Genomic DNA, 20,975 nt, shown 5'->3' on the forward strand with positions numbered 1-20,975 from the left:
AAGGTTATGTACACTCTCTGAAGGTTTGTCTATTACATCTGTATAATGGGAAAACTTATTCTCAGTTGTACTGAGGATTGGGAACCATGACGTTTTTAAGGCACTTATTATATAGTACACAATAAAGAAACGGATGGCCATATGTGTGTGTGTATACGTGTGTGTGTGTGTGTATTTTCTGAATTTTACATAGGAAGCCAAATGGATTCAAAGATATATCATTTGCCCAAAGTCTATCTAATGGATAATTAGCAATAGAGTTGTAACTAATATCCCCATCTCACAATTTATATAACCATCCGAGTATTTAGTATGTTCTAAATTGTTGTTGTTTTAGTCTCCAAGTTGTGTCCAACTCTTTTGTGATACTATGAACTGTAGCCCATCAGACTTCTCTGTCCATGGGATTCTTCAGGTAGGAATAGTGGAGTGGGTTGCTATTTCCTACTACAAGTGATCTTTCTAATCCAGTATCAAACCCATGTTTCCTGCTTGGCAGGCAGATCCTTTACCACCAAGCCACTTAGGAAGACCAATATGTTCTAAATGCTAAATAATAAATGCAAAATCATTTTAAAAATAAATAAGTTCTACAATAATTATGTTCTAGAAAACTGTGAAGTTCAGATTAATTTGAGTATTTAAATACATGGATAAGAAGCAACTTTCCTAATAGTTGTCAGGGATCCTGGGGATGGTAAACCAGGTGAGATAAATATGATTATTACAATTGCTACACATTCTTTAGAAAAAAATAATCACAAATCTAGAAAGATATTATATTTATCAAATGCCTAGTTTCAAACTATAAGCACCTTAATTATGGAAAGACAAATCTATTTCTTATTAAACAACTCTTGATATTGCTCTTGGAATATTAGACAATTTGCTATTAAAGTGATACTCAATTTTTTATCTTATCTCAGAGATTTTTTTCCCCTTACTCTGTTTTTTGTCTGTTTTTGTTTACTTTCCCTTTACTGTTTGAATTAAGAGCTGTTGCCCTGTAGTAACAGAACACAAATTACTCTTTTTTGAATAAAACTGACCTACCCATGCATTACTGGCATTCCATATTCACTAGTACATTCAACTTTAGAATATCAAGAATGGAAATCATTCACTCCAGTATTCTTGCCTGGGGAATCCCAAGGATGGAGAAGCCAGGTAGGCTATAGTCCATGGGGTAGCAAAAGAGTTGGACACAACTTAAGCAACTAAGCAACAGTGACAAAAACAACATGGGCTTGGTGATGATGAAAATAACAAAAATATATCCCTTCCTAAGGAAAAAACAAAAAGAATGGAAACTATTTACTTCTTATTGACCTTTTCATCACATAGCGTTTTTTAAATAGTAATATTTTCATCATCCAAGGTATTTACTAAAAGAGAAACACTTTCCAAATTTTACCTTTGAAGTTCCTGAAAATACTGGTGGCATATGTCAAGCCATGGGGTGTGATATATCTTTAGCCTAATTAAGACCTATGTCTCCATGTGAAAATCTGTGTATGTTCATATGTATGATTTTTCTCTCTGATTCAGTTATTTGTAGGTGGTACCTATGAAAAACAAAAATTTTTTTTATGGCTCCACATATTTGAGTATTTGAAAGGTTCTAGTGGTTAAACTAAGAATTACATTTTTCTTCTAGGTATTTGGTACTGTATGGAAATACAGGAATGATAATCATATTAAAACAATAAGTATTCCTCACTGATATTCTGGAGTAAATAAGCTAAACAAACACACATGCCCAATCCCCTGTTATTTTTTCCATCCCTTGGATTTGTAGTGCTTAATTTATTCGTTTTTTAAAAAATTGTACAAATATTTACCAAGCCTTTAGTATTGATCTCTACTAGGGGTTTCAGGCATAAATGATACTTGTATCCTCTCTCCTGTTCCCTAGAGGCAATTGGAAATGTTGGCTTGTCCATACTTTAAGAAACTTAACAAGGCAATAGGTGGAAAGTTTCAAGAATGGGACACAGATATAGTTCTAAGGGAGTTTAGAGGACAGATGAATTTCACAGGGATAATAAGAAAAGATATGTGTAGCAGACAAAAATTTAATTGGGCCTTAAAAGAGGAGAAGGATTTAGAAAATGGAAAAATGCAAAAAAAATGGAAACTATTTACTTCTTATTGACTTTTTCATCCATAATATTTTTAAGTAGTAATATTTTCATTATCCAGGTAGTCTTATTATAAAAATTCTTATAAGGACTAAAACAAAAGGAAGCAGAAAAGTAGATTTCTCTCTGATACAAAAGTCCATGTTTTTTTCCAGAACAGCACAGCAATTTTCTGAAAGTAGTATCATCCAATGCAGAAGCTTGGATCATACAGTTTATAAAAGGGTCAGTGGAAAATAATTACAGAAGGCGTTGTGGTATGTCATTCAGGGGAAACTTAGAATTATCCATGAGGTATTTGTGAGTCATTCACTTACATGCTCATTCAAACAATTAATGTTTATTGAGATCACTTTATATATGTTCTAAGTTCTGGAAATTTGCCAGTGAACAAAACAGATAATATCTTGTAAAAATATATTGGAAAATATCTTGAAAGCACAGATTTCATAGATGACTAAAAGAGGGAAGGCATAACCCTAAATTCTTCAAGATATTTTATTTTTGACAGAAGTCTTGTTTGCTTCCTAGATTTGCAACAGCAAATTAGCCTATGATATCTGTTTATACATGACCAGTTTTATTTGGTTCGAGCCTCATGCTTATCCTAAGAAACTGTATTATGTGTACTTATACCTTTTTTTTTTGTAATCATACCTTTTGCGTATCCCTGCGTGTGCCACACCCCTCCCCCCAAAAAAAGAAAAGGTAAAAGAAATGATGACTACTCAGACCTTCCTTAAATGATATATAGCATCTCTTTTCTCTTTTACCTATTACTTTTATTTTCTATTCACTATTCCTATGCAATTGGAAAGAATCAAAGTTCTCATCAAAATATGCATTTTGGCTCTGAGTTTTTCAATTTTTGTTGTTTAGTCACTAAGTCATATCCAACTCTTTGCGACCCCATGGACTGTAGCCCACCAGGTTCCTCTGTGCATGGGGTTCTTCCAGGCAAGAATACTGGAGTGAGTTGCCATTTCCTTCTCTAGAGTTTTTCAGATATAAAACAATACATCAGCTATTGTCCAGTGTAATATGCAATATTTAGAAAACTTGAATGAATTTTTTTTAATGCTGCTACTATATTTTGTGGATGGTAATAGTCTGATAATGGTATGAAATTTTGATACACATGTGTTTTCTTCTTTGGTGAGTACACATCTACTTCCACAGGATAGATGTGCTTCCCTGGCTCCAAAATTAGCACTTTTTGCCTCTGTTACTAAAACAAGTTTTCATAAATCTTTATTGTACATTTTGTGTCAGAGTTACCTTGGTATTTTAGCTGTTAGGGTATTTAACTTCACTCAAACAGGGAATTTCAAATAGTAAAATTTAGCTCACAACTATTTCAAGTAAAAAACAAAATGTACCTTTTTTATATTAAAAAATGTATCTGGGAATATACATGAAAAATATCATTCTGAGATAAATGTTCCCGAGATATGGGTCACAATGTTTATCCATGAAATGGTCACCATTTTTCCTTTTATAGTATTTTTTTTATATATGAAATTACAATGAAATTTAGTCCACTCAGAAACTGTGTATTTTTTAAAGAGCATAATATTTTCTATTGATACGGTACTAGCTACACATATCTAATATTCTTTGGCAATTTTGCCACAAACATATTACAAAGAACTTTTCATTTGATGGCAAGGAAATTCATATTTATAAAAATCAAAATGAACTAAGAAAGTTTGAGATTTATCATTTATTTACTTTCAAGGTAGAACTCCAACTTCATAGAGCAGGGTTATTTTGTTTTCCAAACAAAACAAAGGATATTGGCAATATATGGACTCATTTTTGGTTATCACAACTGGGTAAGGAGGTGGTCCTAGAACTTAGTAGATGGAGATTGGGGGTGCTAACCATCACGCCATGTTCAAGACAGTCTCCTATAACAAAGGATCATCAGGCCCCCAGTGTCAATAGTGCCAAAGTATGAGTATTGGCATAATTGCGCTGGTTCCTGGTCGGTCCCCAAGTCTCACAGGGCAATGTCATGGCCTGGATGGATGCTAAGCATGGACTTGGTTGTGCTGTGTCTGAGGAACCCATTGTGTAGGCATAAGCACTTTTTGAGCAAACAGCTGACAATAGTGCAAATAGAAAACTTTCAAGTGTCTCTGTCTTGTAGAGTGAACAGTTTCACGGTAGGTGCCCTGTGGTAACATTTCATTGCTTGTGTGACTGTTACAGACATTATTTAATATCAGAAGACAGACAAGCCTTTCTGTTCAGCACACTCAACAGCAAAGTTCAAGGAGACTCTAGGTCCTTCGAGGACTGCCTCTCCTGATACCTACACACAAAACCCTGGAAATACACATCATCATAAAGAATCGCTTATCTCTATAGTTCATGAGGATTTTACATGTAATCATCTGAAAAATGTTCCACATAAGTACTTTTAAATTCACAGGGGAAAACAACAACAGCAATGCATTATGTTTTTCTTCATATAATCCGTAATAACCGTGAGGCTCTTTTCTGAATTCTCTTTTGTTATCCACTCTGGGTGTGGCTCCACCCTCAGGCATTTGCATGTCCTGTTCCTTTTGTCTGGGATGCTCTTCCATCATATATCCCCTTGCTTCCTTTCTTCTCTCCTTTACCTCCTAGAGGTCTTTGCTTACAGACTGCCTCCTCAGACAGTCCTTGCTGGCCAACTCATCTCAAATTGTACATCTACACATATTCCCCGGCTAAATCCTTACTGCCATTCTCTGGTTACTTTTTTTCTTTAGTACTTATCCTGGTGGCGCAGAGGTTAAAGCATCTGCCTGCAATGTGGGAGACCTGGGTTCAATCCCTGGGTCGGGAAGATCCCCTGGAGAAGGAAATAGCAACCCACTCTAGTACTCTTGCCTGGAGAATCCCATGGACGGAGGAGCTTGGTGGGCTACAGTCCACGGGTCGCAAAGAGTTGGACACGACTGAGCGACTTCACTTTCTTTTTCACTATCCTAGGTATATAGTGAAAGTCACTCAGTTGTGTCCAACTCTTTGCAACCCCATTGACTATAGCCTGCCAGGTTCCTCTACCATGAAATTCTTCAGGTCAGAATACTGGAGTGGTAGCCATTCCCTTTTCCAGAGGATCTTCTCAACCCAGGGATCAAGTCCAGGTCTCCTGAATTGCAGGTAGATTCTTTACCATCAGAACCACCAGGGAAGCCCTAAGTATATATTGTTTGTTTATTGTCTTGCTATAAGAATGCAAGCTTCGAGGTATCAGAGGTGTTTGTTTATTTCATTCTTTGATAGGCCCTTAGCGTTTAGAACAGTGCCTGGCATATAATAGATACGCAAGGAATATGCATTAAGTGGATGAACAGGGCCTTTTATTTGGCTATCATTACTTCCCCTGGTGGCTCAGACAGTAAAGAATCTACCTTCAATGCAGGAGACTGGGAATCAGTCAGTGGGTTCGGAAGATCTCCTGAGGAAGGGAATGACAACTCACTCCAATATTCTTGCCTAGGAAAATCCCATGGACAGAGGATCCTGATGGGCTATAGTCCATGGGGTCACAGAGTCGGACAAAGCTGAGCAACTAACACTTTCACTTTGAAAATAGTAATTAAACTGATGAAACACAACAAAGGATGATTGAAGAATGATTCTTTTTTCTAAAATAAGAGATAGTAAGTTGAATCATTATTATTATTCTTTGATTATCTTCAGTTACTTTGATACTTACTGAAATTGTTCTAATAAAGATCTTCTCTGAAGACTTTTAAGAAATCTAAAATTTTGCTATTTTCATAATTCATTTGAAATTTGTTGCTGTTCAGTCACTCAGTTATGTCTAACTGTTTGCGACCCTTTGGACTAGAGCATGCCAGGATTCCCTGTTCTTCACCATCTCCTGGAGCTTGCTCAAACTCATGTCCATTGAGTCAGTGATGCCATCCAATCTCATCGTCTGTCATCCCCTTCTCCTTCTGCCTTCAATCTTTCCCAGCATCAGAATTTTTTCTAATGAGTTGGCTCTTTACATCAGGAGGCCAAACTATCAGAACTTCAGCTTCAGCATCAGTCCTTCATGTGAATATTCATGGTTGATTTCCTTTAGGATTAAATGGTTTGATCTCCTTGCTGTTCAAGAGACTCTAGAGAGTCTTCTCCAACACCACAGTTCAATAACATCCATTATTTGGCACTCAGCTTTCTTTATGGTCCAACTCACACATGCATACATGACTACTCGAAATAGCATAGCTTTGACTAGAAGGACCTTTGTCAGCAGAGTAATGTCTCTATTTTTAAACACACTGAATAGCTTTTCTTGCAAGGAGCAATCACCTTTTAATTACATGGCTTCATTTTACTTAATATTTTTAATAAAAATATGATTTTTAGTTAATATACATAAGACATCCCTGTCTTAAACTTTCCCAGACTTTCCAAATGAACATCTCATTTGCTTGCACAGTTTCAAGTTTTACTTGCAGTTTCATACTTAGCTTGAATGAATTTATCAGTTCAGATCAGTTGAGTCGCTCAGTCGTGTCCAACTCTTTCTGACCCCATGAATTGCAGCACTCCAGGCCTTCCTGTCCATCACCAACTCCCAGAGTTCACTCAAACTCACATCCATAGAGCTGGTGATGCCATCCAGCCATCTCATCCTCTGTCGTCCCCTTCTCCTCCTGCCCCTAATCCCTCCCAGCATCAGAGTCTTTTCCAATGAGTCAACTCTTCGCATGAGGTGGCCAAAGTACTGGAGTTTCAGCTTTAGCATCATTCCTTCCAAAGAACAGCCAGGGCTGATCTCCTTCAGAATGGACTGGTTGGATCTCCTTGCAGTCCAAGGGACTCTCGAGAGTCTTCTCCAACACCACAGTTCAAAAGCATCAATTCTTAGGCACTCAGCTTTCTTCACAGTCCAACTCTCACATCCATACATGACCGCTGGAAAAACCATAGTCTTGACTAGACAGATCTTTGTTGGCAAAGTAATGTCTCTGCTTTTGAATATGCTGTCTAGGTTGGTCATGACTTTTCTTCCAAGGAGTAAGCGTCTTTTAATTTCATGGCTGCAATCACCATCTGCAGTGATTTTGGAGCCAAAAAAAATGAAGTCTGACACTGTCTCCACAGATTCCCTATCTATTTCCCATGAAGTGATGGGACCGGATGCCATGATCTTAGTTTTCTGAATGAATTTATACTATATACTTATTTATATAAATTATTTAGCATTAATTTTCTTTACCAATTTTCTGTGGAATCATAAGGATTCATTTAACTCACTAACTGTTAGAAAATATAGCATTAATATAACTTTTCACCATCCCTTTCTTCCTACAAATTATGCTCTAATTAACCGTTAACATCTTCTTTACATTTTGTTGTTTAGTTGCTCAGTCATGTTCGACTCTGTGACCCCATGGACTGTAGCATCCACGGCTTTCCAGTTATTTACAATCTCGTGGGGTTTGCTCAAACTCATATCCACTGAATTAGTAAATTCCATCCAAACATCTCTTCTTCTGTTATTCCCTTCTCCTTCTGCCTTCAGTCTTTCCCAGCATTGGGTTCTTTTCCAGTGAGTCAGCTCTTACCATCAGGTGGCCAAAATACTGGTGCCTCAGCTTTAGCATCAGTCCTTTCAATGAATATTCAGGGTTGATTTCCTTTAGGATTGACTGGTTTGATCTTGCTGTCCAAGGGACTCTCAAGAGTAGTATTCTCCAGCATCACAGCACAAAAGTATCAATTCTTTGGTGCTCAGCCTTCTTTATGGTCCAATTCTCACGTCTGTACATGACTACTAGAAAAATCATAGCTTTGACTAGACAAACCTTTTTTGGAAAAGCAATATCTCTGCTTTTTAACACACTGTCTAGGTTTGTCATAGTTTTTCTTGCAAGGAACAAGTGTCTTTTAATTCCATGGCTATAATCAACATCTGCAGTGATTTTGGAGCCCCCAAAAATAAAGTCTCTCAATGTTTCCATTGTTTCCCCGTCTATTTGCCCTGAAATGATGGGACTAAATGCCATGATCTTCATTTCTGAATGTTTAATTTTGAGCCAGCTTTTTCACTCTCTTTGACTTACATCAAGAGGTTCTGTATTTCCTCTTCACTTTCTGCCATAATAGTGTTGTCATCTGCATATATGAGGTTATTGATATTTCTCCTGGCAAGCTTGATTCCAGCTTGAGCATTATCCCACCTAGCATTTCACATGATGTACTCTGCATATAAGTTAAATAAGCAGGGTGACAGTATATAGGCTTGACATACTCCTTTCCCAATTTGGAATCAGTCTATTGTTCCATGTCTGGTTCTAACTGTTACTTCTTGACCTGCATACAGGTTTCTCAGGTAAAGGAGGTCTGGTATTCCCATCTTTTGAAGAATTTTCCACAGTTTGTTGTGATCCACAGAAAGGCTTTAGCATAGTCAATAAAGCAGAAGTAGGTGTTTTTCGGGAATTCCCTTGCTCATTCTATGATCCAACAGATGTTGGCAATTTGATCTCTGGTTCCCCTGCCTTTTCTAAATTCAGTTTGTACATCTGGAAGTTCTTGGTTTACATATTGTTGAGGTCTGGCTTGAAGGATTTTGATCATTATCTTGCTAGCATGTGAAATGAGTACAGTTGTGGGGGAGGTTAAAGATTCTTTGACATTGCCCTTCTTTGTGATTGGAATGAAAACTGACCTCCTTTTCCAGTCATGTGACTTCATATTACAAATAATAATGTGTTTTTATATTACAAACAGTATAGTCTTTATATTACACATAATATTTATATTTTTTGTATTTATAAAACATTCATTCTTTTAATTGATTAAATTTTAAAAATTAATTTTGAATTACTTTTATTTAGGTTGGTGGAAAAACTACAAAATGGTATAGAGATTTTTTGATATCCCTCACACAGTTTTCCTAGTAATAACATCTTGTCTAATAAAACAATTATCAAGACTAGAGAATTAATGTTGATACAGTCCTACTAAAACCCTTACTCAGTTTCACCAGTTTTTCCATCATGAATTTAGTAGTTATATTTTCTCAGTTTTGTGTATACTATAGCAATGTCTCAACTTTTCCTTGTTTATTTTAATATTTGACTTCCCTCATACAGATATTTATTGAAACTACAGTATCAGCCATCTAATGTATTTAGGTCAGAAGTCAAATCTGCAGTTTATTGAGAATAATGTTTTGATTGGAAGGTTGTTAAATCCTCCTTTCCTTCAGTAATCTTACTCATATCTACTCCTTTCTCTTTCATGTCCCACTGTTTTCTGCTACTAAATTGTTGCTTATGTTAACTTTCTTTGGATCTTGGCTCAATTTATAATTTTTCTTTTTACAATGCTAGAGATCCAACTTTATAGTGGATAGGTACATTGGAACATGAGCCATATTTCCAGACTGACTGAATTGACTACTAACTAAATGTGAGTCCCTGTGACTAACTTTACTTTCCAGGTTTTTTTTTCCCTTCCATGTTTGGTAGACCTAGATGTTGGCCTATATAATTCTCTTGTATGTATAGTCTCTAAGCTGTGTCTGACTCTTTTGCAACCCCATGGACTTTAGCCCACCAGGTTCCTCTGTCCGTGGGATTTCCCAGGCAAAAATACTGAAGTAGGTTGCTATTTCCTTCTCAAAGGGAGATTCCTGGCCCAGGGATCAAACTTGTGTCCCCTGCATTGCAGGCTGATTCTTTCCTACTAAGCCACCAGGGAAGCTCCATATGATTCTCTAGCTGCCTTTAGTCTCTGAAATACCAGCTTTAAAACTAGATCCCTATCTAGTTTTATTATTGAATCTTCCTCTGATTCACTGCTTAAGTTTTATAAGTCTACCTGTGGACTAAAGAGGATTATGACTGTATACATTTTCTTAGGTAGCTATATACAGTTATTGTGAGATAAATTACTATTAAATACTATTAAGACTTCCTTTATTACGTTTACCTATTATCCACACATGTATTTTGCCTATCATTTTCCCACTAGGTACTAATGAGGGTCTGAAATAAGTACACTTTTGGTAATTTAATATGTTAAGCTAATCTGCAGGAAGATGGTTGGATGGGATGACACATTTGTTCTTTGTCCTGGTTATTATAAGTATAATGGAGATGTACAGCCTCTGACTTCTAAACTCAACATGAAACTTAATGGTCACTGTCTTTCACTAAACATGATGCCTAAGCAAAGTGTGTTTCTTTTCAAGGTTCAATAAAAATTATCAACTGAAGTGACATCTATTTGGATGTTTAAATTACCAAATTCAAAAATATGAAACATATTAGAAAATATAGCTAGTAAAAACATCACTTTTTATGAAATGAGATTGTTCAAGTGACTTTTAATAGAGTTGCTTTTTCACTTAACAGAAAGAAATGGAGTAATTTAGTATTAGTGCAGTAAATTCCAAAGTATTTTCTTTTTAAAAATGATCACCACTTCATAGGACCAAATGGAATATTCAAGAATATCTCCAATATTTTATGTTCAGATGTTGAAGCAATTTTTATTCTCTTCTCTCTCTTTCTTGGGCTTCCCTGGTGGCCCAGAGGGTAAAGCATCTGCTTGGAATGTGGGAGACCCAGGTTCATTCCCCAGGTCAGAAAGATCCCCTGGAGAAGGAAACTCGCAACCGACTCCAGTACTCTTGCCTGGAAAATTCCATGGATGGAGGAGACTGGTAAACTGCAGTCCATGAAATCGCAGAGTCAACTTCACGACTGAGCAACTTCACTTCTCTATCTCTCTTGCTAAGTGGATGGCATTGGGTAGCAAAAAGTTGTTAACAGAAGTTAGGAGCAAAAGCTTTTCCAGATTACAGGCATGGCAGTGATGTATTAAGATTCTCTGGAGAAACAGGACCTATAAATTATATACATAAAGAAGAAGAAATAAAAATATATACTTAAAGAATTGTGTGACACAGTTGTAGAGAATAACAAGTCCAAAATCTACAGGATAGAATTATAGGTTGTAGATTTAGGGAAAAGTTGGTGATATTGCTGCTTGAATCCAAAGACAGTTTAGAAGCCAAATTCCTTCTTCCTCAGGAGATCTTAGTCTGCTTTCTCTTAAAGCCTTCAATTGATGGGATTAGATCAACCTACAATATGGAGAGTAATCTGCTCTATTTAAATTGCATTGATTTAAATGTTGATATCATGTAATAGTACCTTCACAGAAATATCTGGACTGATATTTAACTGAGTTTCTGTGTACCATGCCCTGACCAAATTGACTTATAAGTTAGTTATCACACATAGCTAGTCGAACAATATAAAATGTGGTAGTATAAATCAATAGAGAATTCCCATAGAGCTGTAGCCTGGAACCCAGAAATGATTGTTATTTACAATCATGTTCATATGCTTCTTCACTTCATCTGCATTGTTAAAAACATAAATTATAACTTTTTAGGATCTTTTCTTAGGAGACACTTCTCCATGGATCTCTCAGATTTCTGCATATCTTAGAGGAAGGCACCAATTGCCTTTTGTTCTGAAATATTCTAACAAGGATGTTTGCATGGAACAGAAACTTGGAAGAAGAGGTAGAACATCCATCCAATGCAAATAGGTAGGGCTGCTTATTGCCCATTAGAAAATACTGGGTTTTCTAAATTCAGAATTCTTCTCCTATGTAATGGAGCCCACTGTGTGTGAAGGCATCCATATAGGCCCATCCCATTTGGGATTGTGGACTAAAGGGACACCAGTCTGCTGATGACCTTGCTTCTAGCTGTGCCATACCTGAATTACAAGTTTTGTGTCATCCACCATCATCCATGAAACAGAAACAGCTTACTTGTAAGCTTGAAAATACTGTAAACATCTCAGTTCTTAACAGGCTTTAATATATTTCATTTTATTCATCACTTTAGATTACTGTGTTGGTAAGTATGGTGCATGCTGTGACATTCTCTTTATGCTCATATATCACTTCATGGGAAATAAATGGGAAAACAATGGCAGCAGTGTCAGACTTTATTTTGGGGCGGCTCCAAAATCACTGCAGATGGTGATTGCAGCCATGAAATTAAAAGACGCTTACTCCTTGGAAGAAAAGTTATGACCAACCTAGACAGCATATTCAAAAGCAGAGACATTACTTTGCCAACAAAGGTCCATCTAGTCAAGGCTATTGCTTTTCCAGTGGTCATGTACGGATGTGAGAGTTGGACTGTGAAGAAGGCTGAGCACCAAAGAATTGATGCTTTTGAATTGTGGTGTTGGAGAAGACTCTTGAGAGTCCCTTGGACTGCAAGGAGATCCAATCAGTCCATTCCGAAGGAGATCAGCCCTGGGATTTCTTTGGAAGGACTGATGCTGAAGCTGAAACTCCAATACTTTGGCCACCTCATGCGAAGAGTTGACTCATTGGAAAAGACTCTGATGCTAGGAGGGATTGAGGGCAGGAGGAGAAGGGGACGGCGGAGGATGAGATGGCTGGATGGCATCACTGACTCGATGGATGTGAGCGAAACTTTTGAGTGAAATCCAAGAGTTGGTGATGGACAGGGAGGCCCGGCATGCTACAATTCATGGGGTCACAAAGAGTCAGACACGACTGAGTGACTGAACTGAACTGAATGCTCATTATTGGATCAAAGATGAAATATCTGAATGTCATAGAGAGACCATCTGTATCACCTTCTCCCCAGACTAAAAATAAAAACATGTTCTGTTTTAAAATAGAAGGAAATCACTGTGTTTGTAATATATTCCCTTCATCTGGAATTCAAGACCCCTATATGCACTTTACAGATCTCTTTGAATAAAACAGCAAAATACTTTGTTTCCATTGCGAGTAGCTTGTGTATTCATCCTCCTCAACCTAATAAATGAACTGAGGAAGGACCTGGAATGAAAAATGAGGATGAGAACATCAGCCTCAGCTAGCCACTGCGGGCAGGTAATACAGAAAACTTTAGTCTGTCCAAGTACTCCTATAATCTTATGAGATAGAAAATTCAGTAGGCAAACATTGTTGCCACAGTGTTAATGAAATGAACTTCATTCACACATGTCAGATACATATGAGCTATGACACCTTGGGCCTTATTGAAATGCACAGAAAGAATTTGTATTAATTGAACTATAGGAATATGAGGCAGGAGAGTTGTCCAGTCACTAACTCTGAGGCATGATAACCCTGGCTCTGGATGTGTCTACATTTGTAGGGTACTTTCAGTTATTTAAGGCATGTGGTCATACTTTGCACTCATGCCAACACTTCTGGAATTTTAATACTTTGCTCTAACTCAGAAAAATAATGTTCATACTAAGGATAGAAAAACTTGAATACTTTGGAAAAATCTAGGCCCTGTGTTTTAATAGTGGCAGTGATGGTATGTAATTTCCAATTACTTCCTTACAATATTAATCAAATTATTTTGTAAAGCATTAAGACTTATACATTAATCTGGAAATATGATATGCACCTTAAGGAAATAAAGCCACTGCTCACATCCTTAGCCATTTATTTATTTATTTATTATCTTGGACTCATTTTTAAAAGTGGAAGGGTTCATTTTAACTATGAGAACTTTAATCTTCTTCTTTTCCATAAATATATAATATCTAAAAATCATACCCATAATAATGCTTTAGTTTTAGAATGTATTTTCCAACTTCTTTTTAAATGCTTGTTTCACCTAATCCTAGATATTACATTAATTAAATAGCTTTCTGTTTTATTTTAAATCAATACAATTGTTCTTTTTCATTTATATTAGTTTAATTATCTTTTATTCATCTTCATTTATGGTAGGTATCACTTATAGGAAATAACAATACTATTGTCAAGAATTTTTCACTTCAGTGAAAAGTCTAGATTTTCATGGAGATGTATATTTTTCTAGCACACTATTATATATTATGTCTGTTTATAAAAGTTATTCTTGATGTACTCGAACAATGTTTACAAAGAAAAAGTAATGAAAACTTTAATAATTTGAGTCAAATAACATGTTAATCTTAAGTATTCACAGTGTACATGAAAAGTCTATTTTCAATCTGAATTATATAGATAAGTGTCTCAATTCTTTTCTTTAAAGGGGACATACAGACATAATCTCAATCTATAAAAAATTAAAAGAAGCCATTATTATTGGAATTTTTGTTTTTTTGAAAAACTACAAGTAAGTTCTTTCCTATTGATAAATGAAAATGGGTATTTTTTTGAAGCATAAGGAAGATTTTGACCAGATTTTTTAAAAAGGTCATAATTTTGTTTGCTATTAGTTGTGTAGTACTGATGATACTCATGAGGTAGAGAATGTTGATTTTGGAATGTAGACTACTTCAACTCTTACCCAAAGGTATCAAAGCAATCTACTCTAGCAAGTTTCTTTTTAACAAACAACTTTCTTTTGAACAGTCATGTGTTTCCTTGAACTAGCAGTTAGTGTCTCTGTAGTTGCCTATGTTTGTTTCAAGTTCAGTGTCATAAACCTTCATATGTTATTGACCACCTAGTTGAAGGTTTCTTGTTATGGAGTTCCAAATAGTCAATCTCAGGCAAGTCTCAACCAAACCCTCTTGAATAAAAAATGATTTGTATATAAAACTAATGTTTTAGTTTTTCATCTAAAGTCATAAGATAAAGGAATATGCTAAATGATATAGAGGTGGAGTTTTACCTTACCAGTGTATATTTGTTGGGAAAAGGATCCATTGATTGTTCAGGCTTTGTCCTACAATTCTAAGAGAGGAAATTTCTCTCTGTCCAGCTAAAGATAGCCTAAAAAAGATTCCCAAGTGGCACATAAGATTCAATTTTTACTTTTTTTTTAATCTTAAAATTTACATTCAGCTTCATTCTTTTCAGAAAAGAAAAACACACCCACACAAATAATATTAAAAAAACATTTTAAGCTAGTTGATTCATTTCTTTCTCAAAAGATAGATACCTAAAGAGATTATAATAGTAGTGATACTGTTAGTAATGATATTCATAGTAACATTTATATAGTACTTATTGTGTATCACATGTTATTTTTAATAATTTTGCATATATTTATGAATTTAATCCTCAAAATAATCCTATGCATTAAACACCATCATTGCACCCATCTTAAAGATCAGGTGTAACTTGCTCCATTAGAGAATAAGTGAGTGTCAGAGCCTAGGAAGTGTGGTTCAAAAACTTGTGAGTCTAATCTCTACTTTATGCAGTTCAAACATTTCATTTTTCAAAGACAAAACCAAACTAATTAGAGACAGGATCTTCCAACATTCTGCTTTTTAGAATTCCATTCCATTCCACTCTATTTATTCACAGTTGACTCTGCATATCCTATTTCTAATTAAGTTTGGCCATTGGTCAAAATGCAGAAAATCATTACTGAATTATCATTTTAAAAGAGAAAAACATAAGGTATATTCCTATCAAAAAAGCCCAAATATATATACATTTTAATCCTGATGAATTAATAAAAACTAACACGTGTTGAGAATTTACAATATTGCAGGCAGTATGCTAGGTATTTTACATGCAGTAGCTAATTTATGTCTTGTTATCATCTCACAAGTGTAGGTGCTATTATTATCATCCCTTTTTAAATGGAAAAAATTAAGGATCAGAGTGACTGAATTGCTTACCCAAGTGTCAGAAATAAAATTTCAATCATATAATGCTATAACTATTTCATATAAAAAAGAAAACTGTCAAGTCAATTTCAAAAGATGTTTTAAAAGTGCAAAGGTTTTTAAAGAAAGAAGTTTCTGTGCTGGAATAGATTTCAGATGTAATATAAATTTTGGAAACCAATAATCAAGATAAAAACCAGCCACAGACTATGATAAATAGAAAAGAGTAACCAGCTATTCTTTTCCATTATGCTAGAGCAAGAAAGTGCTCAGAAGAATTAAGTGTCAATAAAGCAAAGGCAAAATTAAACTTTTTTCTAAGCATAGGCACAATTAACCTGTGCAAATTACTCATATTGGTTGGTAATGAACCAGATAGCTTAGTGAAATTGAGAACAAATCTGAATCACTCTAATGAGATTTTCAATTAGATAAAATCACACCTTATATTAGTTATCCTGAGCTAGAGCTCATACTAATTAGCAAAAAGGGTCACAAAAGAAAATTTTATTTTTCCCAAGGCCAGAAGGCCATGATTAAAGAATATGATAACAGTCAATATTTATGACATCTGTATATATGGGGGAGTTGTCATGTAGATGGGCACAATAAACAGTAGAAATGGTATGGATCTAAGAGAAGCAAAAGATATTAAGAAGAGGTGGCAAGAATACACAGAAGAACTATACAAAAAAGATCTTCATGACCCAAATAATCCTGAAGGTGTGATCACCAACCTAGAGCCAGACATTCTGGAATGCAAAGTCAAGTGGGTGATTGTGGCCATGAAATTAAAAGATGCTTGCTCCTTGGAAGGAAAGTTATGACTAACCTAGACAGCATATTAAGAAGCAGAGACATTACTTTGCCAACAAAGGTCCATCTAGTAAAGACTATGGTTTTCCAGTAGTCAGGTATGGATGTGTGAGCTGGACTATAAAGACAGCTGAGTGCTGAAGCATTGATGCTTTTGAACTGTGGTGTTGGAGAAGATTCTTGAGAGTCCCTTGGACTGCAAGGAGATCCAACCAGTCCATCCTAAAGGAAATCAGTCCTGAATATTCATTGGAAGGACTGATGCTGAAGATGAAATTCCAATACTTTGAACACCTGATATGAAGAGCTGACTTATTTGAAAAGACCCTGATGCTGCGGAAGATTGAAGGCAGGAAGAGAATGGGAGGACAGAAGATGAGATGGTTGGATGGCGTCACCTACTCGATGGACTTGAGTTTGAGTAAGATCCGGGAGTCGGTGATGGACAGGGAAGCCTGGTGTGCTGCAGTCCATGGGGTCACAAAGAGTCATATATGACTGAGCAACTGAACTGAATGGTCATGTAGATTTCCTAGGAGTGTGTGAATGCTCATCTCTGTCTCTGATAAACTCCTACCTGTTGTGTCCAGTAAGTGCCAGTTCTTTATCTCACACCAGAAGGAAAAGAGACAATGGTTTCTTGGGTTTTAAAGAAGAGGAGGAGTTCATGGTAATTTTTTCTGCCAGAGGAACAGAGTTATATTTATGATATGTATAATTTGGAAGTGAGGAAAAGACCATAGAAAAAGAGTAGTTATAAAAATCTCTACATTGGGGATCTATTCTACTGCTATTATGTGATAATAGACTGTCAACCTTCATTTATAAGCATCAGAGTTTACCTTTTTATAAAGATTTGAATTAGAGGAGTTCATATGATTGTATGTTTAGAGTATTCCTTTAAATTATCAGTGCTTGTCTCTTATAGGAGCCAGTGATGCTGTCCTTTTTCAAAATAAGTCTGGGATATACAGAAATATTTTAACACTTCTTTTCTTTGAGTTCACTCTTCCTGTAGTTCCATGGAGACAACCTTTTCTGGGCTTTCAGAGATGTTCTTCCACTGAACCTCTTCATCTCTTGGCAAAAAGGCATTTGCATTGTTTTGGTTATTCACATTGTATATTACATGTTTAAACCTGCTTACTTTTGAACACGCTGTTTGATCATGCTACCTGACATTTTACTTCTGAACAGGCTATAAAACTATATTTTTATTCTGAAGACTCATTTTCACCCTCTTATCTCTCATCATCTATTTTCCTATTTTTTTGGCAGATCACTGTTTCAATTAAAATATCTCAAGAAAGGGCCTGTCATTCACATAATATGATGTTCAAAACAAAAGTGAAATCTGTTCTATAGGATGATATTGGCAAAAGTCTGACTCTAAAAGAATTTACGGATCAGAATATATTCATTTTATAATTAAACTTTTTATTAAGTAGAACATAAGTAGTGAACACTAATATAAAATCTGTTCCTTTTTTGTTTTTGTTTTTTGCAGATCTGGATAATGTGGAGGGCATTGCTGTGGACTGGATAGGAAATAACCTGTACTGGACAAACGATGGCCATAGGAAGACCATTAATGTGGCCAGGCTAGAAAAGGCTTCTCAGAGTCGGAAGACTCTCTTAGAGGGAGAAATGTCCCACCCCAGAGGGATTGTGGTGGATCCTGTCAGCGGGTATGAGATGTTTGATTAGCTTTATATAAAAGAAAATGATGCTAGATAAATTTGATTTTTGCATACCTAAAAGAAGTAAGTTTTATTCCAAATGTGCATTCACATATCAGTGACCTGATTAAGAAAAGTTACTCATTTAATGATTTCCTCTCCTACAGAATATGCTAAGTAAACTTACCAAAATACATTGAACTGATATAGATTATTTGTATAAAGAATACATTTACTTGATTTATTCAGACAAGCACCATCATTCTCCATTTTAGATGGACTGGCACCAAGATAAATAATTCAAACCAACAAATCAATTGATTTAACTTTTAATTAAAGATTATTGAAATTTAATGTATTCAGAAAATAGCAACTTTTTGTTATTGTTCATTTACTAAGGATCAGGCATTGTATTAAATAGGTTACTGTGCTCTGTCCATGATCCCCTATAATCATCCTCTGAATTAGTTGCTGTTCTTGTTCTTCTTTTGCAGAGAAATTGGTAACAAATCTGCCAAACGTTTTTGATTATTAAGAAACTGTATAAATATTTAAACTAAGACTTTATTCAAAACCACTTTACTGCAATACTCTTGATTAGTCTAGATTGGGAATCATGTAATTTTAGATATAACCAGTTTTCACATAGTGACATCATTTTAAAATAATACTGTATGTATGAAAATATTGAAAAAAAGTGAAAATTCCTAATAGAATCTCAGAATGAAATGAGTTGTATGCATATTTTACATGTTCAGTTTTTGTCTGTGGTTTTTATCCCCTTCATAGCTTGTATTTCAGTGTTTCAGAATAGGATCACAAAATTTATTTTTTATACTGTATCATATATATACAAAAAATAATTGACTAGGAAGCACATGACTCACTTGTAATTTGAGATCACCACATTTCTGTTCCTAAAATTGTGTTGGGAATAGCTCCAGATACAATCAGGGTGCTTCTTTCTAGGCTGACCTAAGCAGCAGGTGAACTCACTGATTTTTGTAAGGCATAATTATAAAGTAATTTCAGTGGTTTTATGTGTGGATTCTTTAAATTTCTATTTTGTTCCCCAACTCTTAAAGCAAGTCATCTCTCTGACCTTAAACTGAGGCAATCCTAACATTAAAAGAAAGTATTTATTCCACATTTTTGAAATTTCCTTGAGGCAAGATGTTTCAAATATATCTTAAAACAAAATCTTCTTTCTCAGTATTATGTTAGAGGAAAATATTTTCCAATAGAATTAAAGGCTTTTTCAGGTACTCAGGGAAATGACACTGAGCGGAGGTTATGGAACCAGATGATTTGGAAGGAAATTCATGTCCCTAGTCCTATCTCTTTCTTCAGAATCAGGAATCCATTTTAAACTTTCCTAAGAGGCAAGCGTCCAGTTTAGATTTGAAACCTAGAGCATGTAAACACGTGATTCAAAACATTTAGGGACAAATCTGATATGACATTTTTTCTTTTCATTAAGTCAATTTCCGCATCCTTGTAGATCCTCTCTGCCAGCTAATCCTATGTTTGCCTCTAATGCAGCAAAGAGTGAGTCTTCTACTTCTCCCGTCAGACAGATTTTTAAATAGAATACTGCTATCACACACCAACCTAAAAACAGACACGAGCACGGATATATCTATGTATGTATATGTGTATACACATGTGTATACGTGTATACACACATTTTTCCTGTAAAAATATACTACGCTCAGAGTGCTGCTCTAGAACTACAGTAGGTAACAAAACAGGCATAGGCTTAGCCCTCATGAAGCATTCTGTGTTATCTGCAAACTAGCGAATGGGGAGCTGCAATGGTAAGTAAGCACCAAATGGACAATTAATGTAATTTCTAGAGACCAAGGGCTTCCCCTGTGGCTCAGCCGGTAAAGAATCCCCCTGCAATGCAGGAGACCGGGGTTTGATCCCCGGGTTGGGAAGATCCTCTGGAGAAGGGAAAGGCTACCCACTCCAGTATTCTGGCCTGGAGAATTCCATGGACTGTATAGTCCATGGGGTCGCAAAGAATCAGACACGACTGAATGACTTTCACTTCACTAGAGACCAAGAAATGGAGTCAAATAAGCATGTTAAGGTGAAGGAGACTAACAGAAAACTGTTTCAATACGTTTGCTGAAAAGCTTCTTTACGGTGCCATTATTTAAGTTGAAACTTTGTTTAGAGAAGGAACAAGCCATGAGGAAAGAGTTCAGATGAAGAAAATAGTACAGTTGAAGATTTTCAGTGGTTAGAGGAACTGCAATGAAGACAGTGGGGCTGGTTGTAGATGGCAACTGGGAAAGTGACTGAAGATACAATCGTAAAGAAATTAGGGCCTTGTGTACCATGATGAGAACTTTGTTCTTCAGTGCAAGTGTAAAACAGAGTTGTGATATCATCAATTTATATTTAAAAAGCAAACTACTCTTACTATTCTGTGGCGAATGGATTGGAAGACAAGTAGAAATAGGACCATCTGAATTTGTATCCAAATAATTGCTTGACCCTAATATAAGTTTTTTTTTTTTATGAAGATGTGATTTAAGTTTGAAAAGCTCTATTTTAAATAGCATAATATAATTTTAAGCAAAACATTTTCAGAAGAAAGCTGATTTAGTCATATTTTTTCTACCATAATACCTTTTACAGTGGTACACAAGAAAGCATCACAGATATTCTCTGCCATAATAGCCTGTTAAAAAAATTACTCTGTTCAGAACTATGTTCTTATCAAA

At 35.6% G+C, this 20,975-nt stretch overlaps 1 protein-coding gene across 1 annotated transcript in view; it reads left to right on the forward strand.

Moving 5' to 3' along the window:
- LRP1B (LDL receptor related protein 1B) overlaps positions 1–20,975 on the forward strand; it is a 2,196,232-nt gene that overhangs the window by 1,232,269 nt on the left and 942,988 nt on the right. The window contains exon 12 of the mRNA XM_060411151.1: positions 18,069–18,249. Coding sequence (XP_060267134.1) covers positions 18,069–18,249 — 181 coding nt within the window. The remainder of the gene's footprint in view (positions 1–18,068; positions 18,250–20,975) is intronic.

The sequence above is a fragment of the Ovis aries genome, chromosome 2, assembly GCF_016772045.2.
Source record: "Ovis aries strain OAR_USU_Benz2616 breed Rambouillet chromosome 2, ARS-UI_Ramb_v3.0, whole genome shotgun sequence".
In the NCBI taxonomy this organism is placed as follows: domain Eukaryota; kingdom Metazoa; phylum Chordata; class Mammalia; order Artiodactyla; family Bovidae; genus Ovis; species Ovis aries.